We start from the raw sequence: 25,647 nt of genomic DNA on the forward strand, positions 1-25,647 counted from the left end.
ACAAAAGAAAGGACATTACCCGTTAAACCGGTACCCTACTAAAAAACATCCCTATTGAGTCCAAAAGGTCAACATTTAATCCAAAGCAAAGATAAGAAGATAAAGAGGCAGAGAAACTGAAGTACACAATTAATGAGAATGCTGACACAATGTGGAAAATGTAACTACGAATATCACTGAGCAGTTTGTATGAAAACTGTCAAACGGGAATCTATCTTGCTGTGTAAACTCTCACCGAAATCACAATAAACTACTGTTTATTTAAAAAAAAAAAGTTATAATGGAATTCACACAACTGAAGCATATACATGAACCACTTTCATTTAAATTTTTTCTAAGGAACAATCAACAGACCTATATTTACCTGACATTATTAGATCAAACGTTTGGACATCATTATTTCCATATAAAGTCAAATACTGACAATTAACACAGACCGACCAATACTCTGAAGTGACTGTTTTTTAAATAACATTAGTAACAGACCTGGGGAGTAGATGGTTCACTTCCATTAACACTTTCGGAAGATTTCGTGGCATGGATAGATGCATCCTAAAAAAAGGAAAGAGACGTTATAAAGAAACAGAAAACTGAACATTTAAAACTGTTACAAAGGCAAAGTACCAAACCTATTAGACACATTAATCTATTAGACAAAATTAGTAATTTTTCATTTATAAGACTGTTACCATGCAAGGCAAAACTAGTATGGTAGTATTTTAGAAAATTCATTTCGCTGTGATTTATACATACATCTAAATAGAGCAAAGATTAGTATGTAGCAAAATTTATTTCAAGCTAATCACATACCTCTCCCAATTATAATGTGCCCGGTTTTTTCCCCCATGACAAAATTAACATGAGGGATTCAATTAGCAAAGTCTTTCAAATAGAGAACTATCCAGAAAAGCAGGAAGGTCAATTGTGCCCTACAATAACACAACACGCAAAATTATTTGGGCTGAGCTCTGAAAAACGTGTTGGTAACAAGAAACTGAAATGTCTTATTCATTGAAAGCCAGAAGTCTAAATGAAATTGTTAGGACAATTTTTAGAAAAACTTTTAATTAAAAACAGCTCCTTCCCACTGTGCCAGGTTTTGTTTTGTTCTCTTGGTTGGACAACCGCTCCAAGTGAAGCAACAGTCTGCTGATTACAGCACAGTGTCAGAGGTTCCACAGTAGTGGACGAGATTCTCTGGAATTCTAAATTCTATAACGTATTCAGAATACACGAAGTATCTAACCGCTATCAGCTAGAGCTACAGAAGTCATCTCGGCAAAAAAATTCCCATGTTTTCAACAAAAGTATTCCCCTAGTCACTGTGTGTCAGTAACTTGCTAGTTCACATAGGGCATTTCCCCTATCTCTACAACTGATCAAAGACAAATGCCTGATCTCAGTTATTCTTGAATACAAGTGGAGAAGGTGTTCAGCTTTGCAAAGAGTAGTCTCAAATTTTTTTAACTCTGTGTATTTTCTACTCAGAAATTATTAATGCTTAGGTATAAAAGATATATCTTTTTATCTTTATCTTCTAGAGATATATACCAAAATATTTACAGATGTAATACAATTTCTGATATCTATTTCAAATAATGCAATCTCAGGGTGAGGAGAGAGATGAGGGGTGGTGGTGGGTGGGGTAGTGAAGGAAGCAGGGGAGGGTGCTTCCGGATAAAACAAGATTGGCTATGAGTTATTAATAGCTGACACTGTGTAATGTGGAGCCCTGGTGGCATAGTGGTTAAGAGCTCGGCTGCTAACCAAAAGGTCAACGGTTTGAATCCACCAACTGCTCCTTGGAAACCCTTCTGGACAGTTCTACTCTGTCCTATAGGGTGACTATGAGTCGAAATCAACTCGATGGCAATGAGTTTTTTAATGGATATTTGGGTTAGGGGATCCTTATACAACTCTTACTACTGTTTCTATTTTTGTAATATGTTCTAATTTTTCCCTAAGTAAAAGAAAAAAATTAAGTACCCTTTTTCCCTCTTAAAAAAAAAAAAAGTTCTTAAATATTATCAATCCAAGACACTCCTTGAAGTTATATAGGGAAGACAGACTGGGGAATATAGGAATTAACTTTTAACTTCCTGTTTCCTGCCATTTTAAAGAATTAGAAATTTTATTCACGGCAATTGGGTAGCATCACAATGAATGCTTTCCAGCCCTAAAAATATATACTACAGTACATATTACAAAATTAAAAAAATACATACTTCACAGAGATCAACAAGTCTCTTGGCCAGTCTACTGAAAAGTAACTGGCAGTTAAATTATCAGAAAGGGAAATGAAAGGGGTCCATGACTGTTCTTTTTAGGGTTACGGTTAGGGTCAGGGTCAGGGTCAGGGTCATGGTTACAGGGAAAGGTGGCAAGAGAGGCCATATTCTGTTTCAAATAAATGATCTGACACGATTGTGGTTCATACAAAAACTCACAATTGTTTAAAATACCACCATATCAAACACAGCATACTAAAAAACTTTCCTTCCCCACATTATGTATTTCAATTTATGTATTATCCCACAAATCTAAACAAATGCTAACATTAGCAAATAAGTGAAAAACAGTATTGGCCTAAAGGTTACATGAATCAAGTACAGAAATGTTCTAATGTCATCGCCACCACCGAAGAAGTTAAACCAATTCTGTCTTAAAAAAGCCTCAACCTCAATTCAGTCGGTGTCCACTCTGATACCAAAAGCTACTCTTATTGGACAATCAAACATCTCTAAGTTCTGCTTAGTTAAGATCTTACCAGATACTTTAAATAGGAAAAAAAAATCCACCTTCCAAAGGTGAAATTATATAAAACAAAATTCAAATTCTTATAAATTCAATCAGTTAAAAAATAGTAAGGCAAGTAATTACTTCCTTTCAGATCTTTAATACACAGAAAACTGGTCCTGTCCCAAAAGATGTGATTATCTGTCACTGCAGAACCTACTTACCTATTCAATATTGTTTAATTATGCATTTGTATTAACAATGCATTTTTTTCCTAAACATGTGAGTTACATCTCAAAACATTCCAGGCCTCCCACCAACAGTAGAACAGACATTTCTAACAAGGCGTACCTTTTCAAATTAATAAGCAAACATTGTCTATGAAGAAAACTTTAAGAGTTTAGACCCAGGGAAGGTAGTCTTCACCGCATTAATGAAAACAGTGTTATTCTGTTGCTGTTAAAAAACTACCAGGAAGCGCACCAGCCATCAGAATTCAGCAATTTGCTCTCTGATTTGTTTAGAGCAGGGTTAGCAACAGGGCATGGAAGATGCTTTGAGACGGTAAATGGCAAGCAACATGAAATTTGCTTCTAGAATTACCAAATTACTTTGCTTCCCTGCAAAGGGAATGCAGAAAGCGGTGGGACTCACCACACTGTCAGTCTTTGTTTTAAGCTGTTTGGAGGGATCCAAAGCAAAGATAGTATACTCAGAAAGAAAGGCGGGCTCTGCTATCATTCCGGCTAGTAGCTGTCTCAGTCAGTGTAATACGCAGGGGTGTAAAAATAAAACAAATGATAAAAACAATCATAATGGCAGGTTGCAAAGTGTTCTCACCACTCAGCATGCATGACACTCTGTAAGAGCCTCCTGGCTTAGGCTGCCGCCACCCCTACCACCACCCCACCCAGAGAAATAAATAAAAATAGTAAATTGGCGGGAGAGGTCAGAAATGAAGACGAGCTGGTCAGCTGAGGATCTCAAACCCCAGCTTACAAATGACTTGCGTACTGACATACAAGTGATCCGTGCACCAGGCACCACACGACACAGGTGTCTGGCAATGTGGTCGAAGAATCCATATACTCCACCCCCCTCCAAAAAGAAAAATGGTAAAGAACATAAAGCTTTAATATGACAAGCATAAATACTGAGCCATCCATTTTTAGATATTCAAAAAGATGGCATGGAGATTTACAGCCAAACTAAAACACATAAAACTTTGAAGAATCATTATTTGTACGTACAAATATTTCTCTATATATACAAATATATTTTCTCTAAAATATGTACAGAAGAAACTTTTGAACTGAAATCGATAGTAAGTTTTGTGCTTAGTTTTCTTTCAGAAACTACATACTACACACCAAAACATTCAAAATTATGAGTTACATTCATATAAAATTAAAAATGGATTTTTTGATGGTAGTGGTTACATAAGTCTACACGTGTGACGAAACTGCATAGAACTAAACACAGGCACTCGCGCACGCGCGCGCACGCACAGACACGCACACGTGCACACACACACAGAGGATGCATGTAGATCGAGCTGGTGAGATCTGCATCAACTCTCTGGCTGTCAGGACTTCCCAAGGTCGGTTTCCTTCTTTTGCTTCTTTTGATCGAGTAACAGTCACGTAAGATGTCGCCCTTGGAAGAAACTAGTTGGAGGGTACAGGGGCTTCCCTATACCTGTTTTAACTTCCTATGAATCTATTATTATTTCAAAATAAAACCTTTAGAAAAGGAATCTGGTCCAAATTTGAAGTAGAATTTAGTCTTCTACTTCTGTCTGGTCCCCCATTGAAGTCATCACTTGAACTGGCTTGAAGTCACATGTGTCTGAACACTTCGGAAGACTGCCTGAAACTCCTATAGGATATGCACTGAAGGCTTCCAATCTATCTTTAATGTCTCTTATATATATCTTTTTTTTTTTTTGCCTTAACATTTGTCTCTGCGTTTTTGGTAGGATTATTTAGTACTCTTTTTGAATTTCCCAATTTTTTTGCTTGAGCTGAGTTTTATTCTGATTTACATTTTTATTTCAGTTTTTTTTTTTTCATTTCCAGAATTTCTAATTTGTTCTCTTTCATAGCTACTAGAATAGTGGTATTCTAGTTTTTTTGTGTTTGTTTTATCGTTCTCACAATTTTATGTTCTTCTTAAATCAATCATTCATTTATCTTACTGAAGATAGTTGTTTTAAAATCTTTTCCAGACTGCTCTGTTATTTTAATTTCATCTAGAGTAAATTTGTATCGCAATTCCTGATTTTACTGACTGCCTTCACAGCATCTGTTTTCAAGTTTCCATTTACAGGCTCATTTTAAGGAAGGTATTATCTTTCTCTTTCTTTCTGTGTTCATCCCTCCTTATCCAGCCAATCTGATTCCCTGGGCCCCAGTTTGGATTTCTTACCCTAAGGCAAAACAGGGGTCATCAGGGACCCAGTTACCAAGCCAAAGAGAAGCGGATTCTGTTCAGGTCATGAGGTCTCCCTATGGGCCTCAGAGAGCTCTAGGCAACAGTGAGGACCAGCTGTTTTCTCCCTCCCCTCACAGTGGGAGAAGCCTCACCTTACACCTTGGCTTGTAGCAGAGAATCTGACTTCAGCAGCATAGAGCATGTGTCCAGTCCTTCCTAGTCGGAATTTAGAGAGAAAATTATGTCCTAACGCCTGCCCTAAGGTGTGCCTTGTATGGAATATGTTAATGTAACATACCTAAACTGCTACCAGCTTCCTGCCATCCCAGGAGAATTGAGAAAATACTCAAATCGTATCTGTAGAGTTTAGTTTTTCTCACAAAGCCCCAGCTGAAAATGCCTGCAAGTTTAAACCCTTACCCTACAAAGGCAGGAGTCAGCCTTTGTCCCAATACAGAACCCTACAGGACCAGGGCTTCACTCCCTCTCAGCCCACGGACATGTTTGCCTTGTTTGTGAACCCCACAGAAGCAGGAGTCAGTCTTTGTCCCAATACAGAGCCCTACAGGACCAGGGCTTCAGTCCCTCTCAGCCCATGGACTTGTTTACCTTGTTTGTGAACCCAGATAGATCTCTTTTCATTCTTGTTTAAGTTTTATCTACTGACTCTGAATTTTTGAAACAGAGAGGGTACCTCATAGGTAAACTCACAGCACAATTTGGCCATGACATGTTAGGGGACAGGACATGTTAGGGGACAGGACATGTTAGGGGGCAGGGCAGTTAGGGGACAGGGCATGTTAGGGGACAGGGCAAGTTGGGGGCAGGGCAAGTTGGGGGCAGGGCATGTGGGGGGCAGGGCATGTTGGGGGCAGGGCATGTTGGGGACAGGGCATGTTGGGGGCATGTTGGGGACAGGGCATGTTGGGGACAGGGCATGTTGGGCGCAGGGCATGTTGGGCGCAGGGCATGTTGGAGGCAGGGCATGTTAGGGGACAGGGCATGTTAGGGGGCAGGGCATGTTAGGGGGCAGGGCATGTTACGGGACAGGGCATGTTAGGGGGCAGGGCATGTTAGGGCACAGGGCATGTTAGGGGGCAGGGCATGTTAGGGGGCAGGGCATTGTGACCAATTGCTTCCTCTCCCCAGTAAAAAAGTCTCCTTGGGATTCCCTGAGAAACTATATATTACTCATTTTCAGTGAATCTGAGTTTCTTTCTTCTCATAGGAGACAAAAACTTAATTACCATCTCTTATATGTAATATGGCGGAGAGGGCCCTAAAACATTTAGTACCTTAGCAGGTGTGTAAGTCCCTCTGCCCTGAAGACAGACAGTCCTGTTTCTATCTTCCCAGGCAACGTGTATTCAGCTGTTTAGTAGCAACATTTACTATTTGGGGCCAATTAAACTGGTTTCGTTTTTATTCGCAACACTGTATACCTTAAAAAGTATCTGTGAGCAAAGGAGGGGCAGGGGTTTGGGGACTACGGCTTCAGGGGACAACTAAGTTAATTGGGAAAATAAAATCTATTAAAAAAATGTTCTGCAACCCACTTTGAAGTGTGGCATCTGGGGTCTTAAACACTAGCAAGCAGCCATCTAAGATGTATCAATGAGTCTTAACCCACCTGGATCAAAGGAGAATGAAGAACACCAAGGACACAAGGCGATTACAAGCCCAAGAGACAGAAAAGGCCACATGAACCAGCGACTACATCATCCTGAGACCAGAAGAACTAGATGGTGCCCGGCCACAACTGATGACTGCCCTGACAGGGAACACAACAGAGAACCCCTGAGGAAGCAGGAGAACAGTGGGATCCAAAAAAAAAAAACCAAACCCATTGCCGTCGAGTTGATTCCGACTCATAGCGACCCTATAGGACAGAGTAGAACCGCCCCACAGAGTTTCCAAGGAGCGCCTGGCGGATTAGAACTGCTGACCTCTTGGTTAGCAGCCATAGCACTTAACCACTACACCACCAGGGTTTCCAACAGTGGGATGCAGACCCCAAATTCTCATAAAAAGACAAGACTTAACGATCTGAGACTCGAAGGACCCCAGTGATCATGGCCCCCAGACCTTCTGTTGGCCCAGGACAGGAACCATTCCCAAGGCCAACTCATCAGACATGGACTGGACTGGACAATGGGTTGGAGAGAGATGCTCATGAGGAGTGAGCTATTTGCATCAGGTTGACACTTGAGACTATGTTGGCATCTCCTGTCTGGAGGGGAGATGGGGGGGCAGAGGGGGTTAGAAACTGGCAAAATGGTCACGAAAGGAGACACTGGAAGGAGAGAGCAGGCTGACTCATTATTAGGGGGAGAGTAATTGGCAGTATGTAGTGAGGTGTATGTAAGTTCATATGTGAGAGACTGACTTCTAAGCTTTCACTTAAAGCACAATAAAAATTATTTTAAAAAAAAGTATCTGTGATACCAAATCCTTCAGGAGATATGAGAATAGAATTGACTGCATGGCAGCAGAAGAGGAAACCTGGAGTACAGACTATGGGTAAATCATTTTGATCAAATTCATAAGACCATGACTTAAGGTGCTATTTTGTGTATATGGGCATTTCCACTGCATATAAAGGCTTTAAACCAAAAATACAGCAAGAAAGACAAGAAGTCTTACTCTCTGCTACCCTTAATCACCCCTGAAAAGACTCAAGGTATAGAGATGGAAATAAATACACACTGGCCCGAGAAACTAGGAAGGAAAACACAATCTACAGATCCAAGGAATTTTTGCTAAATCCAGGGCACCTAAGACTTGATTGAGAAAAAAGGTTTCCTCTGGAGTAGGAACAGGGGAAGGAAGTCCTGTGCTGAGGGAAGTGAGGCTATGTCCAGGATCACCGGGAGAGGGCGCTGTGTCCAGGATCACCGGGAGAGGGCGCTGTGTCCAGGATCACCGGGAGAGGGCGCTGTGTCCAGGATCACCGGGAGAGGGCGCTGTGTCCAGGATCACCGGGAGAGGGCGCTGTGTCCAGGATCACCGGGAGAGGGCGCTGTGTCCAGGATCACCGGGAGAGGGCGCTGTGTCCAGGATCACCGGGAGAGGGCGCTGTGTCCAGGATCACCGGGAGAGGGCGCTGTGTCCAGGATCACCGGGAGAGGGCGCTGTGTCCAGGATCACCGGGAGAGGGCGCTGTGTCCAGGATCACCGGGAGAGGGCGCTATGGTCATCTGGGCAGATCTGCCACGTGTGTAGGACAACAGAGTGCCAGAGCACCAGGGAGCTGTGGCCCACAGAGTCAGTTAAAATTCAGTCTATTCCCCTTCGCCTTTAATGTCTATGCTCATATAGAGGTTTTTGTTTTTTTTTTTGTCCCTATAAAGAAGCCTGAGGCACTGCAATCAAAGACAGGCTTATTTAGCTCTATCTGTAATATTTACTGGAGCCCTGGTGGCATAGTGGTTAAGAGCTCGGCTGCTAACCTAAAGGCTGGCAGTTGATCTACCAGCCACTCGTTGGAAACTCTGTGGGGCAGTTCTACCCTGCCCTACAGGGTCACTATAAGTCAGAATAGACTCGATGGCAATGGGTTTGGGTTTTTTTAATAATATTTACTAAGACAGGAAAGTAGACATATTAGAAAAATTTTCAGTAACAGCTGACAGAAAGGTAAACCTTTCATCAACCAAAAAATTCACTTGGTGAAACCATTCTACTTCCCAAGCATTGTAGGTGATTGCAGATTTTACTGCGTCTCCTGGGGAGGGAGACATATAGTTATATTATGAGTTAAACTTTACTTTTTTTGTGTTAAAAAGAAACACTAATATGCAAACACGGACCAATTCTTTTTGGTAGAGTGACTGGGTATTCCTTCTATCTTCTTTCGATGCTTTCTGTATCATTCAATATTTTGCCCATAGAATCCTTCAATATGGCAACTCAAGGTCTAACTCTTTCTTCAGTTCTTTCAGCTTTAAGAAATGCCAAGCATGTGCTTCCCTTTTGGCTTTTTAACTTCAAGTCTTGGCACATTTCATTATAGTACTTGACCCTGGCTTCTGGAGCCACCCTTTGAAATCTTCTGTTTAGCAATTTTATTTCATCATTTCTTCTGTTTGCTCTAGCTACTCTGCATTGCAAGTTTCAGAGTTTCTTCCGACATCCATTTGGTCTTTTTCTTCTGTCTTAGTCATCTAGCATTGCTATAACAGAAATACCACAAGTGGATGGCTTTAACAAAGAGAAGTTTATTTTCTCAAAGTCCAGTAGGCTAGAAGTTCAAATTCAGAGCGCTAGCTCCAGGGGAGGGCTTTCTCCTTCTGTTGGCTCCAGAGGAAGGTCCGTCATCAATCTTCCCCTGGTCTACGACTTCACAGCACAGGGACTCCAGGTCCAAAGGATGCGCTCTGCTCCTGGCACTGCTCTCTTGGTGGCACGAGAACCCCCACTCTCTGCTCTCATCCCTTTCCTTCTATCTCCTGTAAGATAAAAGGTGGTGCAGGCCATACCCCAGGGAAATTCCCATTACACCGGATCAGGGATGTGACCTTAGTAAGGGTGTTACAATTGCACCCTAATCTTCTTTAACATAATCTAATCTTGCCTCATTAACCGCAGACAGAGATTAGGATTGACAACACATAGAAAAATTACAATTACGAAATAGAGGACAACCAGACAACACTGGGAATCATGGCCTAACCAAGTTGACACATATTTTGTGAGGACACAACTCAATACATGACATCTTCTTTCCTATCTTTTTAATGAGCTCTTACTTTTTTCATGTCTGATGTCCTTGATGTCTTCCCACAACTCTTCTGGTCTTCATTCTTTAGAGTTCACTGCATCAAATCTATTCTTGAGATGGTCTCTAAATTCATTCCTAGAAATCCATCCTACAGAATTAACAGCATTATAAAGGTATATGTACAATGCTCACTGCAGTTCTATTTGTAATACTGAGAAGGTTACAAAATTTTACTTGTAATTTTGAGACTTTTTCCAGATTAGTCTATAAAATCAATGCAATCCCAATCAAAATCTCTACAGGTCTGTTTTGTTGTTGACATTGTGTTTTGAGTTTATTTTGTGAAACTTGACAATCTGATCCTAAAATGTATGCGGTACTATCAAGACATTAAAGAACAAGGTAGGAGGATCCGCTCTACTGGAAGGAAGTTTAACATATGACTACAGATATTATTAAGGCAGTGTCGTAGTGGATCGAAGACAAAGCAATGGAACAGAATAGAGTACTGAGAAACAAAGTCACTCAAACATGGACATTTAATTTCTGAAAAAGGTGCCACTGCAGAGCAGTGTGAAAAGGATGGGACAATTGTATAGCCATATAGGGGGGAATGAAACTTGATATCTACTTGTAAAATCATTTCCACGTTAAGCATACATCTAAATGTGAAAAGCAAATAAGACAATACAGAAAAACACATTCAGGGTAGGAAAAGAATTCTTTCACAAGAAACAAAAAACACGAGTCATGAAATATTGATAAATTGGAATACATTAAAATGAAGAACTTCTTTTCATCGAAAGACACCGTTAAAAGAATAAAAAGGAAAGCCACAGAATGCGAGATATTTGGAGACATACATCTAATAGAGAACTCCTATACACCTGATATAAAAAAGAACTACAAATCAGTAAGAAAAAGGCAATCCAACAGAAAGCAGACATGAGACACAAACAACCACTTCACCAAAAAAAGAATCCAAAAGGCAAATACGCAGACGGAAAATGCTCAATCTATTAGTCTTCACAGAAAGGCAAATTCAAACTGTAAGAGACCACTACACACTCTTACAAACCCCTAGTGGGAAGGTAAATATGTATAGCCACTCTGGAAAACAGGCAGCATTATCTTCTATAATTTAAACTACACTCTTTGACCCAGGGATTCTCTTTCTAAAGTATATATATCAAAAGAACTGTGGACATGTGTGCGCCGAAGGAAACGTACAGTCACAACAGCTAGGAAACACCCCAAGTGCGTAACTACGTTTACATTTAGAAAGCACACCTACACAGTCCCACTCTGAAGAAAAGGAAGGAAGCCAGCAGCACAAAGGACAGCGGTGGCGATCTTCTGAGGGAAGAGAGGAAGGGAGCACTCAAGTGCTGGCCACGTTCTTCGTGACCTGGGCGGCAGTTACAGGAGGATTTGCTCTGAGGTAACTCTCTGACTTACACATTTATGCTTTACCCACTTTCCTATGTCTTTGTTACACTTCACAGGAGGAAGAAAAAAAAAAGGTTGCAAATATCTAATCTTAGCTATGGTGCCAGCTGCTAGTTACACACTATCAGTTAAATTACTTCTTGGTTTCCATTCACTAGCTTGAAAATGCAGAGCTTTTTCCTATCTGATGCTATGTTGAATATACAATTAAATGATAACAAATTGTTCTGAAAAGTTAGAATATTAAATGCCAAGTATATTACACTCTCAAATTGAGGTTCTTCAAACGTATATACACACGCACACATACACACTTTAGAGAAGTATAACTACTCTTTGGAAAAAATGTTATTAATAAAGATAATACCTGGGAATTAAGTAACTGACCTGTCAAAATAATCTCCTATTTGATTATCAACAGCCGTACCACGTTTTAGAGCGGTAAATTTCCTGCGAGATGTTTATTAGAGAAACTCCAAGCTTACCTCTCTGTTGGGTGTACCTTCGTCAAGTTGCTCTGTAAACGAAGGCGTCCTGCTTCTGGTTCTTGTTGATGTTGAAGAATTGGAGGACGCCTAGATTAAAAAATCATTGCACATATTAGAAAGACTACACTGACCAGTGCACCGTGTGCTGAATGGTCCTTCTCCCAGTTGATGCCCAAAGAAGCCAACGAAAGAAAGGAAAAGAGCAAACACATGAGAAGAAGAAACGGCTAACTAGAACACGATCAACTAGAAGACCCAGGCCATCTACTGGATCCTTGGCCTGACTCTGCCACCAACCAGAATTACAATCTTAGCAAAAATTAACTTGTTAAGGGCTGTGTGTTCTCAAACATAAAATAAGGTTGGAACACCAGCATAAGACGATAATACAAAAGGAAAGTAACACTGGGTGATGGACAGATGGAATCTGTATTATCTCCACAGCTTCTCTGTAAATCATAATTATTGCAAAATAAAAAGTTTATTTAAAAAAAAAAAAAGGTGTCCAGAGACTACATCAGCCTGAGACCAGAAGAACTAGATGGTGCCCGGCTACCACCAATGACTGTCCTGACAAGAAACACAACGAGAACCCCTGAGGGAGCAGGAGAGCAATGGGATGCAGACCTCAAATTCTCATAAAAAGACCAGACTTAATGGTCTGACTGAGACTAGAGGGACCCTGGAGGTCACGGTCCCCATACCTTCTGTCAGCCCAAGACAAGAACCATTCCCAAAGCCAACTCTTGAGACAGGGATTGGACTGCACTAAGGGATAGAAAACGATACTGGTGAAGAGTGAGCTTCCTGGATCAAGTAGACACATGAGACTACGTGGGCAGCTCCTGTCTGGAGGGGAGATGACAGGGCAGAGGGGTCAGAAGCTGCCCGGATGGACGTGAAAATAGCGGAAGGAAGGAGTGTGCTGTCTCACTAGGGGGAGAGCAACTAGGAGTATATAGTAAGGTGTATATAAATTTTTATGTGAGAGACTGACTTGATTTGTAAACTTTTACTTAAACCACGATAAAAATTAAAAAAAAAAAAGAGGTTGTCAATTCAATCTTTAAGGTCCCTTCTGGCTCTAACATTCCATACTGTGAAATGCACAGGCAAAGAGCACCTCCCCACCTCTCAAATCAAGGGCCTTGCTTTCAGCCTACCTTGTACACCCCAGCTGGATACTGAGATGCCAGTTCATTCAGTTCTGTAACGAGCAGCCTGGCTCCTTTAATCTGCAGTATAAAAACCCGACAACAGGGGCTCGAACAGGTAATTATACACCAATGTTTACTGCAACATTATTCACAGTAGCCAAAAGGTGGAAATAACCCACGTGTCCACCAACAGGTGAATGGATAAATAAAATGTGCTACATCCATATAAAGGAACACGATCAGGTCGTAAAGAGAAATTCAGTCCTGATACATGCAAAGATGTGGACGAACCTTGAAAACATGCTCCGTGACATGAGTCAGACACCACAGGGTAACGACCTAGTATGTCTTAGTCTTGAAGTTCCGCCAAAACCTGTTCAACATCACAACACACAAGCGTCCGTTGGCAGATGGGTGATGGCTGCGCTTGAGTTACGTCGGCAGGGAATCGAGCCAGGTCTCCTGCGTGGAAGGAGAGAATTCTACCACCGAACCACCACTGGTCTCTACTTAATACTTACGCTATATTAAAAATCCGAATGTCACACAGAAGAGAAAAGTAAAAAAAAAAAAAACTAAGAGAAAATACAAGAGTCCATTTCTATAATCTCAGAATGGGAAAAAGATTTCTATATCAAAAGTAGAAACCAAAAGGAATAGTTTACTTGTGAGGAGAGGAAAAGCATCTACAAAATATGGGAAAAGTTCAATAACCATTTTTCAATAAACACCTCTTGTAAATACTGAAGTTAGAACTCAGAAAACTCACTAACCCAGTCGTCTTTTCAAGATCAAAATGACAATAGTAACTCTAAACCAGAGATGACTTGTTTATCGGGCAGTGAGTCTAACTCAATTGGGAAGAAATGAGGGCCTCAGCCCTACAACTACAAGGAACTGAATTCTACCATGACCACACGAGCTCAGAAGAGGACCCTGAGCTGCAGACAAGAATGCAGCCTGGGTGACACCTTGATTTCAGTGTTGTGAGACCCTAAAGGAGAACCCAGTCACTCCATATCAGAATTCTGACCTACAGAACTGTGAAATAATAAATGGGTGTTGTTTTAACCCACTAAGTTTGTGGTAATTTGTTATGCAACCTTAGGAAACAAATACAGTCACCTTTTGGGGGGGAACAGTAAGCCTTGAATGTCTTGTCCCTATGCCATGATTTTTCACTATCATTCAAAACTCTACTCAGGTGCCACCCTGACCCTCTCCAGGAACGTCTTCCTATTTACAACCACAACACCCTGAGCACACCACCGTCACACCGGGAGTCCTTGTCTCCTCCCCCCACGGTACACGGGTCCCAACTACCCTTCGAGACAAACGCAGTACCCAGCACAGCACCTGGCGCTTGGCAGACGCTGTTAAATAAATAAATGCTCTGCCATTACAAAGTGCTTCCACACACTTGACCTCTCTTGAGTCTCACAACCGACCTGAAAGGTAAGCAAGACAGGTGTTATCATTTCCAACTTCCTGACGAGAAAATAAGCAGCTCAGAACGCTCACGTAGCTTGCCCAGGTTACACACTGCAGGAACTGGGTTAGCACACAGGTCTTGACTCCTCCATCCACTTTCCCAGTATTCTTTAGATCAGTGTTTCTCAGATTTTTTTTTTGTTGTTGTTATTGTTGGGACCCACAGTAAAAAAACAAACAAAAAAAACCTACCTGTTATGAATTGAATTGTATCCCCCAAAAATGTGTGTCAACTTGGCCAGTCCATGATTCCCAGTATTGTGTCACTGTCCACCATTTTGCCATGTGATATAATTTTCCTATGTGTTGTGAATCCTGCCTCTACGATGTTAATAAGGTGGGGTTATCGGAAGATATGTTAATTAGGCAGGATTCAATTTACAAGATAAGTTTGTATCTTAAGCCAATCTCTTTTGAGATATAAAAGATATAACCAAAGAGACACAAGGACCTCATACCACCAAGGAAGAAGAGCCAGGAGCACATGCGTCCTTTGGACCCAGGCTCCTGCACCGAGAAGCTCCTTGACCAGGAAGATTAATGACAAGGACTTTCCCCCAGAGCAGACAGGGAGAGAAAGCCTTCCCTAGGAGCAGGTACCCTGAATTTGGACTTCTAGCCTCCTAAACTGTGAGAGAATAACTTGCTGTTTGTTAAAGCCACTCACTTGTGGTATTTTTGTTATAACAGCCCTAGGCGGCTAAGACACCACCCATTTCACACACACACACACACAACAAAACCCACTGCTGTTGAGTCAATTCCGACTCAAAGGGACCCTACAGGACAGAGTAGAACTGTCCCATAGGGTTTCCAAGGAACAGCTGGTGGATTTGAACTGCCAACCTTTCGCTTAGCAGCCGAGCTCTTAACCACTGTGCCACTAGGGCTCCTACTGCTCACAGAAGAGTCATTGAATTTGTATGCCAAAGAGAGTCAACCTTCTGGAACCCAAACAGATCCCCAAGATGAAGACAGAAATAACTACCAAATACACTGAGCAACCTGCTTGGAGGAGTAAGGGGTCCAATACCAAAAAACAAAGATGGTGCCATCAAGTTGAGTCCGACTCACAAGAACTCAAAGGACAGAGCAGAACTGCCCCACAGGGTTTCCCAGGAGTGCCTGGTGGATTCAAATTGCCGACCTTCTGGTTAGCAGCTGAGCTCTAAATCACTGCACCACCAGGGCTCCACGGTGGGGGTTAATACCACAGAGCAGCTGGGTCACAATATACTTCAGTTGCCCAAAGCAGTCCCAGGACATGCCAGTTTATGTTCCAAGATAATTATTAGTAGCCTACCCTTTCACTCTCAAGAATGTATAGATGATAAATTTTATCATCGCCTTTCAAAGCAGAGCCCTCTTTATTTCAGCTGGCAGAGGAGAGATTCCTACCTGCCTGTTCCCATACACCCCCGCCCCACACACACACATTCACACAAACAAACATACTTAGTTCTCCACACAGAGGAGCAACAGCTAGGAGCAGTGGAAGCCTATACCAGTTATCTAAATAAACCAACCTGCACTCATTCATAAACATAAATTAACAATCAATAAAATCATGTTATTTTCCTAAAGAAAGATAAGATGACCACAATGAAAACATAACAAGTGACGATAGAAAAATCAAATAAGTCAAAGAACAGAGCTTATCAAAGTACAGACAAATCAAAGTATAGATAACACCTATCCTCTCAGTTTTGAGACGCTCTGGTTTCCATAAAACTGCTCCTGAAACCTAAAACAAAGCCACAAGCGTAGCACAGCAGTTAGAAGTATGGGCTCTACACTATTCGCAAAAGCCAAAAGGTGGAAACAACCTAAATGGGGTCGGGGCTGGGGCGGGGGGGTGGGGAGTCACTGCTTAGGGGGCACTGAGCTTCTGTTGGGGTGACGGAAAAATTTAGAAACAGATAGTGATGGCTGTACAACATGATGAACGTAATTATGTGAACCGTACACATAAAAAATGTTGAAATGACAAATGTTTTGTTATATACATACTTATCACAATTAAAAAAAAAAAAGGCACGAACTTTAGAGTCAGACTACTTGCGTTCACATCTCAGCTTTACCACTTACTAGCTGTGTACCATGAACAAGCTACTTAACCTCTCTCAGCCTCAGTTTTTTATCTGTAAACTGGGCTGATATTAGTCCGCACCTTATAAACTGTATATATAAACTACATAATGTATGAAATGAACTGAGAAAAGTACCTGGCCCAAAATAATTACTGGAAACGCTGACTAGTGTTATTATTAGTAGAAATTTAAAATATTATTACTAAAATAAATTCAATAGAAATTGAAATAAAAATTTGAAGAAATCTCTCAAAACAGAACAGAAAATGATGAAATATATAAAACCAAAAAAAAAAAAAAGGATTAATCTAGAAAGAGTAATAACAGTTCCAGGAAAAAAATATTGAGAGGGGTTAAGGGGAAAAAAAGCAGGACTACTATAAGTAGAAATTTTAGAAAATCAAGAAAAAAGAAAAGATTGAAAAATCAGGTTAACTCCCAAAGAGGAAAACAAGAGCAGTGTTGAAATCAGACTTCTCCCCTACACATCATGTTAGAAGATAACAGAGAAATACCTTCAAAGGTTGAGGGAAATTTACCTTCAACCTAGAATTTTATACCCCACCAAATAAATGTTGAGGTGAAATGAGGAGATTTTCAGATATTAAAAGATTCGAAGGGGTTGTCTCCCAGATAGCCTTTCTGAAAAACATTTTTCAAGATATAGACCAGCAAGTCAACACAGGATTATGGAATTAACCCAGAAATGCAATGTAAGGAAATCCCAGAATGAGAGCTGGACAGTAGGCCTAGAAAGAAGTCAACCACATTAAAGTACTGGCTGGTTGAATAATATGATCAAGTGACTGGAAGATTTTTAGTGATATGGTAAAGAAAACATACATTTCTTCTGTTGACAAGGCAACGAATTTTAAAAACTCCAGGAAAAACAAAAGGCAATTCAAGAACATCATACTTCAAATATGCAAAACTAAACTCTGGAATGCTCTGGAATAACTGATGCGAGAAAAGAGGCTCTGGCCTTGACACTTAAGCAGTCCCCTTCAAATGCCCCGGTACGCACGTAACACGTAATTCTCTTCATAACTCCAAACATACGACCTGCTTTACAGACAACAATATCCATATAATGACAATATTTAACTACTGTTCACTGGCTTTTTGATTTTCAGACTCGACCATAAACAAAGCGGCAAAGGCATTTCTAGTCATAGAAAAGAATATAAGCAATGATGAGATAAAACTATGTAACTAACTTAACCTGGTTAAAGTGACAAATGGAAGAACTGAAAAGAGCTAAAGGAAATGACAAGCCATTAATTTCTTCATTTTACAAATGCCAAGTCAAGAAATACTGTCTCATGTTCATGAATCAAGAATTAAAAATGACAACAAATAAAATTTAAATTAGAAAGCTCAGAAGACATTTTCAAGCTAATGAAAAATTCTTACAGTTGACAAATCAAAGTACAGCTATAAGCATTTAGAATGTAGGTGAGCCAAAAACAAACACCAGACTCGCTGGCCTGACAGGGACTGGAGAAACCCCGAGCTACGGCCCCCGGACACCCTTTCAGCTCAGTAATGCGGTCACTCCTGAGGTTCACCCTACAGCCAAGGATTGAACAGTCCCATGGAAAAAAACAAGACGACTAAAGGAGTGCAGCAGCCCTGGGGTAGGGACTGGAAGGCAAGAGCGAACAGGAAAACCGGTAATAGGGAACCCAGGGTTGAGAAGGGAGAGTACTGACATGTCATGGGATCGTTAACCAATGTCATACAACAATGTGTGTACTGTTTGATAAGAAACTAGTTTATTGTGTAAACCTTCATCTGAAGTACAATTAAAAAAAAAAAATGTAGAGTTAGTTACAGAGGCAACCACCAGAAAAACAGAAACTAGAAATGGTCTAATGAATGGCAAATGAGAAGAGCAAAAAAGTATTTTTGCATTTCATTTTATAACCTTCTATACCATTTTTTTTTTTTATATACCATACAAACAAAACCCTGGTAGCGTAGTAAAGCGCTACGGCTGAAAACCAAGAGGTGGGCACCTGGAATCCTCCAGGCACTCCTTGGAAACTCTATGGGGCAGGTCTATTCTGTCCTATAGGGTTGCTATGAGTCAGAATCAACTTGATGGCAGTGGGGTTTTTGTGTTTTTTTTTTTTTTTGTAAATACTATATAGACAGGGGCCCTGGTGGCACAGTGCCTAAGAGCTCAGGCTGGTAACCAAGAGACAGGCAGTTTGAACCCACCAGCCACTCCTTGGAAACCCTACAGGCAGTTCTACTCTGTCCTACAGGGTCGTTATGAGTCAGTAATTGACTCGACAGCAACGGGGTTCTTATATCACATTATTTGAATTTTTACCTCCATATGAATCAAAAAATAACTGAAAATCTTCAAGTTTTAGTATTATTTTAAAAATGCTGACTTTGTTTCAAAAAATGTTTATTCATATAATACACATATCCCCAAAAATTAGTATGTATATTATTATTTAATGTCTTTTATTGAATCATCTCTGTAAGAAATTAAAAAATCTAAAATACGTATTTGCTGTTAAAAGTGTTCAGTGAATCTTGATTTAAAACTCTTTAAAATTTATTTTTAATTAGTTTTAATCATCAGAGAGCTGGGCAATTGATGACTGAATGTCCACCAGCCCCACTGCCGTCCAGCAGGTTCCGACTCAGTGACCCCACCGGTATCTGAGGCTGTGAATCTCTACGGAAGCCGCCACATTCTTCTCCTGCGGAGCCAGCAGTGGTTTTGAACCACCCGCCTTTCGGTTAGCAGTCCATCGCTTTAACCACTGCGCCACCAGGGCTCCTTAATATCCTCCAAGGAGTGGTTCAAATAATCTTAGCATCAACCAAACAGAAGTTATCGGAAGCCACTAGAAGGCTGTTTTGTTTTGGTTTAAACGCTTTCAATACCTTAAAGAATTCTATACAATATCAGTATTATTGCTGGAAAATTTTGTGAATATTGTGATGCAAATGGCTCATTTATTTATTCCAGAACTGCCTACACGTGATAACTCACCCTACTTTAAACACCTGTCAGGCAATCTCCTCTACGGAATGCAAGCTAAGGAGAAAGAATGCACCAAAAAGCCCTCGAGGACTCAAAACAAAAGACTCCACATTAGTGTTAACACTGAAGTACACTAAAGAATTCCTTAGGTACTTGCCCTTGTTTTACACAAAATGTCAGAAGTCTGTGTATCTTGTTACTAAGCCCAAAACAGTTCAGAAGCAGGGAGAAAAAAGACACATGGCAGACAAGGGAGGTTTCAAAATAACTACAAAAAGTAGAACAGTGACTCAGGGGGAGAGTAAGTGGGAGTACGGAGTAAGGTGTATATAAGCTTATATGTGACAAACTGACGATTTGTAAACTTTCACTTAAAGTACAATAAAAAATATTTAAAAAAAAAAAAAGAACAGGATCAGACCAATCCTCTGGAGTGGGTAAAACGGGACTGCCTCTCAAACCCTATTAAATCCAGAGGGCATGGTGCCTCCAACAAAGAATAACTTATCCTCAAAAATGATGCCCGAGTCAGAAGAAGAGAATATCATACACATTCGAGATCCTTTGCTTAGGAAAGGATGTATGTAATCTGTTGCAAAAAAAAGCATTTTTTGTTGTTGTTGTTTCGTATTGTTTTTGTTTTTTAGTTAGTGCTTGAAAGAAATCCTTAACTCTCTGAAAACAATTATCCGGAACTTTTCTTTCCTGAGGGGCTGGGAATAGCTGAGGACCTAGGACCAGAACAGAACCAAGTTTCTACCAGTAGGTGATTGACAACTTATTTTTTACTTCTTGGTAAATACACATATATTCAAGAATGTGAACATATCAAAGAGGATTTTTAACCTTTGGACACAAAGTGTTTTATTTGATACCGATGACCCTCTCACTAAAGATAAGCCAATGCAACAGTACTAAACTGAAGAAACAGGGAGTTCTACCTTGGCCTGTGACTACCTTTACTGTTATTACTACTAAGCACCTTTCTTCCCACTGCAAAAAAGCAATTCATTTTCATGAAAAAAAACTAACATTACAGGTCAGGAACAGAACACTCATGGCTCACGAGCACCGTAAGGGCATCTCCTTCCTGAATACTTTCACTAAGGATGTATGTAAACTCACATATAGACACGTTTTCCCACAAAGCTGTGATCACGTGTTACATGTGGCTTTTTACGTGCGGCTACTAACACAAACATCTTTCTGTGTTACCAAGTTTCCTGTGATTTCTAACAATGGGTGAATGGCATTGGGCAAGCTACTTCAATTCTCTGGGCCTTGTTTTCCCATGGATAAAAGAGGAAGGACGGGATTATCTACCCGATAGGTTTGTTCGAGAACTGCTGGACATTTTTAGCAAGCTTCTACCTAACATTGAAATGAAAACCTACATAGCTGTGTTTTAATACATCCTAAATTACTTTCTTTGAATAAATTTCTAGAAGTGACATCGTGGATCAGTGATATCGTGCACGTTTACAAATGTTAACTGCCTTACATTCACTAACCTGTCCATTTCCCTCTCCATCTCTGCCTCATTTTTCTTAAGCGTCCTGTAAAGTTAAAAAGTCTACAGTAAATCACATAAAATGAAAATCTTTACTATTTAAGTTTTGATCTCTATTTGCACTTTACTTGGAAGAATGAGCAGACCTTCGGTGCCACGTTGCAATGTCTTTCGCAAGCACTGTTCTAGTCCACACAAACTAAATTTTAAGAGAACAATTTTCCAACTCGTCTCAGAATAAACTCAGCGCAACAGCTGCTTCAACACAAAATAAATGTTATGTCAAAAAATTATTAAAAATGCCACCGATTAAGTCAAAACTCATGCTTTATTGTAACAGCAGGCAAAGACCAAAAACCAAGCCCACAGCTGTGAAGTCCAGTCCGACCCACAGCGACCCTACAGGACAAAGCAGAACTGCCCCCTAGGGTTTCCAAGGCTGTCATCTTCGCGGAAGCAGACTGTCACGTCTTTCTCCGCTGGTGGATTGGAACCACCGACCTTTTAGTTAGCAGCCGAGCGCTTGGGCCAATGCGCCACCAGGACTCCTAGACAAAGACCAAAACCAAACACCAAACTCGCTACTGTGGAGTCGATTCCGACTCCTAGCGACCAGAAACCCTAAAACTGAAAGAAAGGTTTGCGCAATCGGTGAAGGAGGCCTTCGAGGAACTTCGGCAGGAGCCCCGCCGACGGCGCCCCGGCCGACAGCACCCTCCGAGATCACGTGCTGACGCGTCAGAACGCGTAGGCTGACAACTTCGGGGGCTGCTTCCCGAAGCCGCCAAGCTGCCCCCTGCCCCGTAAACGGTCGCTTCCTGCAGCCTCGGGCCTGGAGCACCCGCAGACGGCAGCAAAGCGCGCAGGGCCGCAGGCCGGCGGGGAAGCTGGAGGCGGAAGGCGGAGCACCGCGCTCAGGGCGCGCCGGGCTCGACCCAGCTCCGCGCAGCGACGCCTGGTGCCCGGCTCGGCCGCTGGACGCCCGCCACCGCCGCCTCCCCACGTCCCCGCTCCTGCCGGGGGCCTGGGACCGAGGGCGCGACCCCGGTCCTCCCTGCGGGGCCGGGCTTGGGGGCGAGGGCGGCCGGGCTTGGGGGCGGGGGCGAGGGCGCCCGCGCGGTGGGTCACTTCGGGGCGGGGATGGCAGAGGGGCGCCGGCTCGGAGAGCAACCATTAGAAGGGACTCCCCTCCGCGCTCACCCACCAGCTGGGACCTCGGGTGGGTAGGGGTCGTCCAGGGAGCCGGGACCTGGCCTAGGGCATCAGGGAACCCCGACGGAGCTCAGCTGTCAGCTCGGGCCCGCCCGCCCCAGCCCCGGTCCCAGGCCCGGCCCCCTCGTTCCCGGACCGAGTGCCGCGAGGGCGGCGCCGGGCTCAGGGGTGAGGGGACCCGGGTCTCCGTGCGCGCCCTCCCGGCCCGGGGTTTGGGGAGGTCCTAGGATCAGGGTCAGGGATCAGGACGGAGCTGCCCTCCCTCTCACCCCCGAGCCAGGTCAAGGGGCGTCGGGCACCAGGGAAGGAGAGCGGCGGCCATCGTACCTGAGGCGGAGCCAGCGCCTGCTGCAGCTGCTGCTGCTCCTCGCTGATCTTCTGCTTCAGTTTCTTGAACATGGCGCAGCGCGGGGTCCCGAGCGTGAACGAGACCTGAGGGTGCGCGCCGGGGAGTCACCTCTCTACACCAGGGGCTGCGGGGGCCGGGCCTCGCCGCCTCCTCCCTGGGCTCGCAGGCAGGGCGGGACGCTCGTCCCACAGGTGTCGGCGTCGCCGCCGCCGCGTCTCTTCCTCCCGGGTGCCACCGGCCGGCCTCGGCCCCCCATCCAGCCCCGGCGGCGGCGGCGACAACGGCAGCAGGTGAACGGTGCGCCCAGGGCGCCTGCGCGGCCGACGTGGAGCTCGCGACGGGGCCCTACGGGGGGCCGTAGAGGACAAGGCTCCCGCACATGCGCGCTGACGGGACCCTGGGAGGGGGGGGCTGCACATGCGCGCTGACGGGGCCCTACGGGGGGCCGCAGGGGACAAGGCTCCCGCACATGCGCGCTGACGGGACCCTACGGCGGCCGCACATGCGCGCTGACGGGGCCCTACGGGGGGCCGCAGGGGACAAGGCGCCCGCACATGCGCGCTGGGGGGCGGCGCTGGCTGGAGGTTTCTCCGGGGACTAGCTGGGCTCCTGCTGGGATCCCTGGCCCGTCGCTTAGCTGCGCCTCGACGCTGCGAAGTCAGGCGGAGAGGGTGCCAGGCCCCCCAGCGGAGAACGGCGTCCAGGCTGGGAGAAGGGTGGAACTGCGGGGGCCTGAGGTGGCCCCTAAAGGATAATGTAGTTTTGTTCAGTACTTCTGATCCCTGTGAAGCGCCGTCGCTCCATGCCTGGTCCTGCGCCATCCTCACAGTGGTGGTCACTTTGAGCCCATTCTTGCAGCCCGCGTCAGTCCATCTCGTTGAGGGTCTCCCTCTTTTTTGCTGGCCCTCTTCCAAGCATGATGCCCTTCTCCAGGAGCTGGTCCCTCCTGATAACATGGCCAGAGTACATGAGACCAAGTCTCGCCATCCTCGCTTCTAAGGCGCATTCTGGCTGTACTTCTAGGACAGATCTGCTCGTTGTTTTGGCGATCTGTGGAATAGTCAACATTCTTCGCCAACACCGTAATTCAAAGGCATCATTCTTAGGTGTTCCTTATTCCTTGTCCAGCTTTCACAGGCCATGGCTTGGGTCAGGCGCACCTTAGTCCTCAAAGTGACATCTTTGCTTAAAACCACTGAGCTTTGGCTTAGCAGCCAAGCGCTAAACCGCTGTGCCACCAGGGCTCCTCATTTGTATTAGGATTCTATATATTTAGTGCCCAATATTCTGACTGCTCGGTGGCGGGGGAGGAAGGGGTTCTTCCCTTCCCTGGAGACTTTAGGGAAAGTGCCTTGAGATAGGCTCCCAAGGCCCAGATGTTGCACGCCAATAAAGTAAGACACGGATCTTCCTGTCACCTGCCTTTAGTTTTTCATTCACTGAAATTGTGTATTTTCATGTATTCACACAACAACCTTTGTTTCTAAATGCCAGTACCCTGGAGATGGTACACTTAGTAAAACAATATTCCTGCCCATAAAAGAAACGCATAGCCTCGTGGAAGACACGGGTTCCCAAAGAGTTCAAATTTACTCTTAACACCTGCTATCATTTTAAGACTTTCTAATGTTTGTGTGCTTAATTCATCCAACACCTTGAGCTTTTGTTCATAGGTGAACTCTCAAATCCACCTCAGCGACCTGCTTGTGCGTGCTACACCTTTGGCATCATCTGAAACTGCTTCACATTGCCTCAGGTATCAGAACCTGACAGCGTAGACTGTCTTCTCATTTTAACAGATTTTATTTACCAACATTCATATACACAAACTGTTGTTTAAGACTGCAGAGCCTAATCACTAAGCATGTCACAGCTGGAGCAGGGCTGTAAGCTAGCATCATAGGTCCTCTAACTTCAGGGAGGATAAGGAATCACCATCGGCCCCAGGCTGATTCCTTTGATTCCTGTGTGTTGGAGGTCAGACATATCTCCACCCTCCAGTCTTTTCACCAGTTCTGACACCAGCTGCCACTACCCTCCCCCCACCCTCTCTGCTTCTCTCCTGGGTTCCATAATTTGTTGCAGTGGCCGCACAGAACTCACAGATCATACTCACCATTATGTGGTGTATTAGAGAAGTAACAGGCTGCCATTCAAGAACAGGATTAACTTGGAAGTAACAGGAACAATGTAGGAGGGGACCAGGACTGTTTCCAAGACAGCTCGTGGTTCCTTGCTGGCCTGGCCTCCTCTCAGCCTCTGCCTGCTTTTGCAAGTGTTACAGTTCTTTAGCTCAGCCGACAAGTGCCCTGAGGCACCCCACCACAGCCATCTCACACTGGTCTCCAGTTTCCAGCCATCTCACTGCAGTGGCTCCTGCTGCTGCCACGCCATCTCTTGCCAGTGCAAGACGGCCATCTCCAGTGTCAAGCTCTCTATCTTTATGATAGTGAGGTTCCTCTCAGTCCCTGTGGGATTAGCCCTTTTATAAGCCTACTGCCCCTACCAAGACCACAAACTGACAAATCCCCTCTGTAGTCCATAGTCAGCTAATTTGCTTAGCAATTGACCAATCTCCACAAGGGTTTTATACATCTTATTTGCATAGTACATTGTCCAATCTCTTTGCAAGATTGTGGCCTAGCGAATAATCTTGGCAGAACTACAAACCCAGGACCAGAAAGGCCATATATAAAGAGAAGCCTATTGCACTGCAGGGGCCTGATGGGGACACTGCCCTGACGTCTGGATTAAGTCCTCCCGTACAATCAACACCCATGTAATTACCAAGAGAGTGTTTCCTTTTTTAGGAGCCTAATGTTTTAACAAGGTGCAATGCTTAAGCCCTTGACTAGTAAAAAAAAAAAAAAAAAAAAGGTCAGTGGGTGAAACCCACCAGCCACTCTGCAAGAGAAAAGACTTGGTGATCTGCTTCTAGGTTTCAGCCTAGGAAACCCGACAAGGCAGTTCTACTGTGTCATATAGGGTCACTATGAGTAGGATTG

The 25,647-nt window shown here is 43.5% G+C and overlaps 1 protein-coding gene across 9 annotated transcripts in view; it reads right to left on the reverse strand.

Annotated features, from left to right (window-relative positions):
* The window catches only part of GOLGA4 (golgin A4), a 132,014-nt gene extending 109,019 nt beyond the window's left edge, over positions 1-22,995 (reverse strand). For 2 of the 9 annotated variants that reach the window (XM_049871120.1, XM_049871122.1), the window contains exons 1-4: positions 22,621-22,995; positions 11,824-11,913; positions 3,391-3,489; positions 487-552 (exon numbers count right to left, since the gene is read on the reverse strand). In XM_049871120.1, coding sequence (XP_049727077.1) covers positions 487-552; positions 3,391-3,489; positions 11,824-11,913; positions 22,621-22,692 — 327 coding nt within the window. In that variant the 5' untranslated portion in view covers positions 22,693-22,995. Of the gene's footprint in view, positions 1-486; positions 553-3,390; positions 3,490-9,917; positions 10,038-11,823; positions 11,914-22,620 lie in introns of those variants that run through there. The other 7 variants (XM_049871121.1, XM_049871119.1, XM_049871124.1 and 4 more) reach the window with 5 other exon arrangements.
* Between the last annotated feature and the right edge of the window lie 2,652 nt (positions 22,996-25,647).

Source organism: Elephas maximus, chromosome 27, assembly GCF_024166365.1.
Source record: "Elephas maximus indicus isolate mEleMax1 chromosome 27, mEleMax1 primary haplotype, whole genome shotgun sequence".
In the NCBI taxonomy this organism is placed as follows: domain Eukaryota; kingdom Metazoa; phylum Chordata; class Mammalia; order Proboscidea; family Elephantidae; genus Elephas; species Elephas maximus.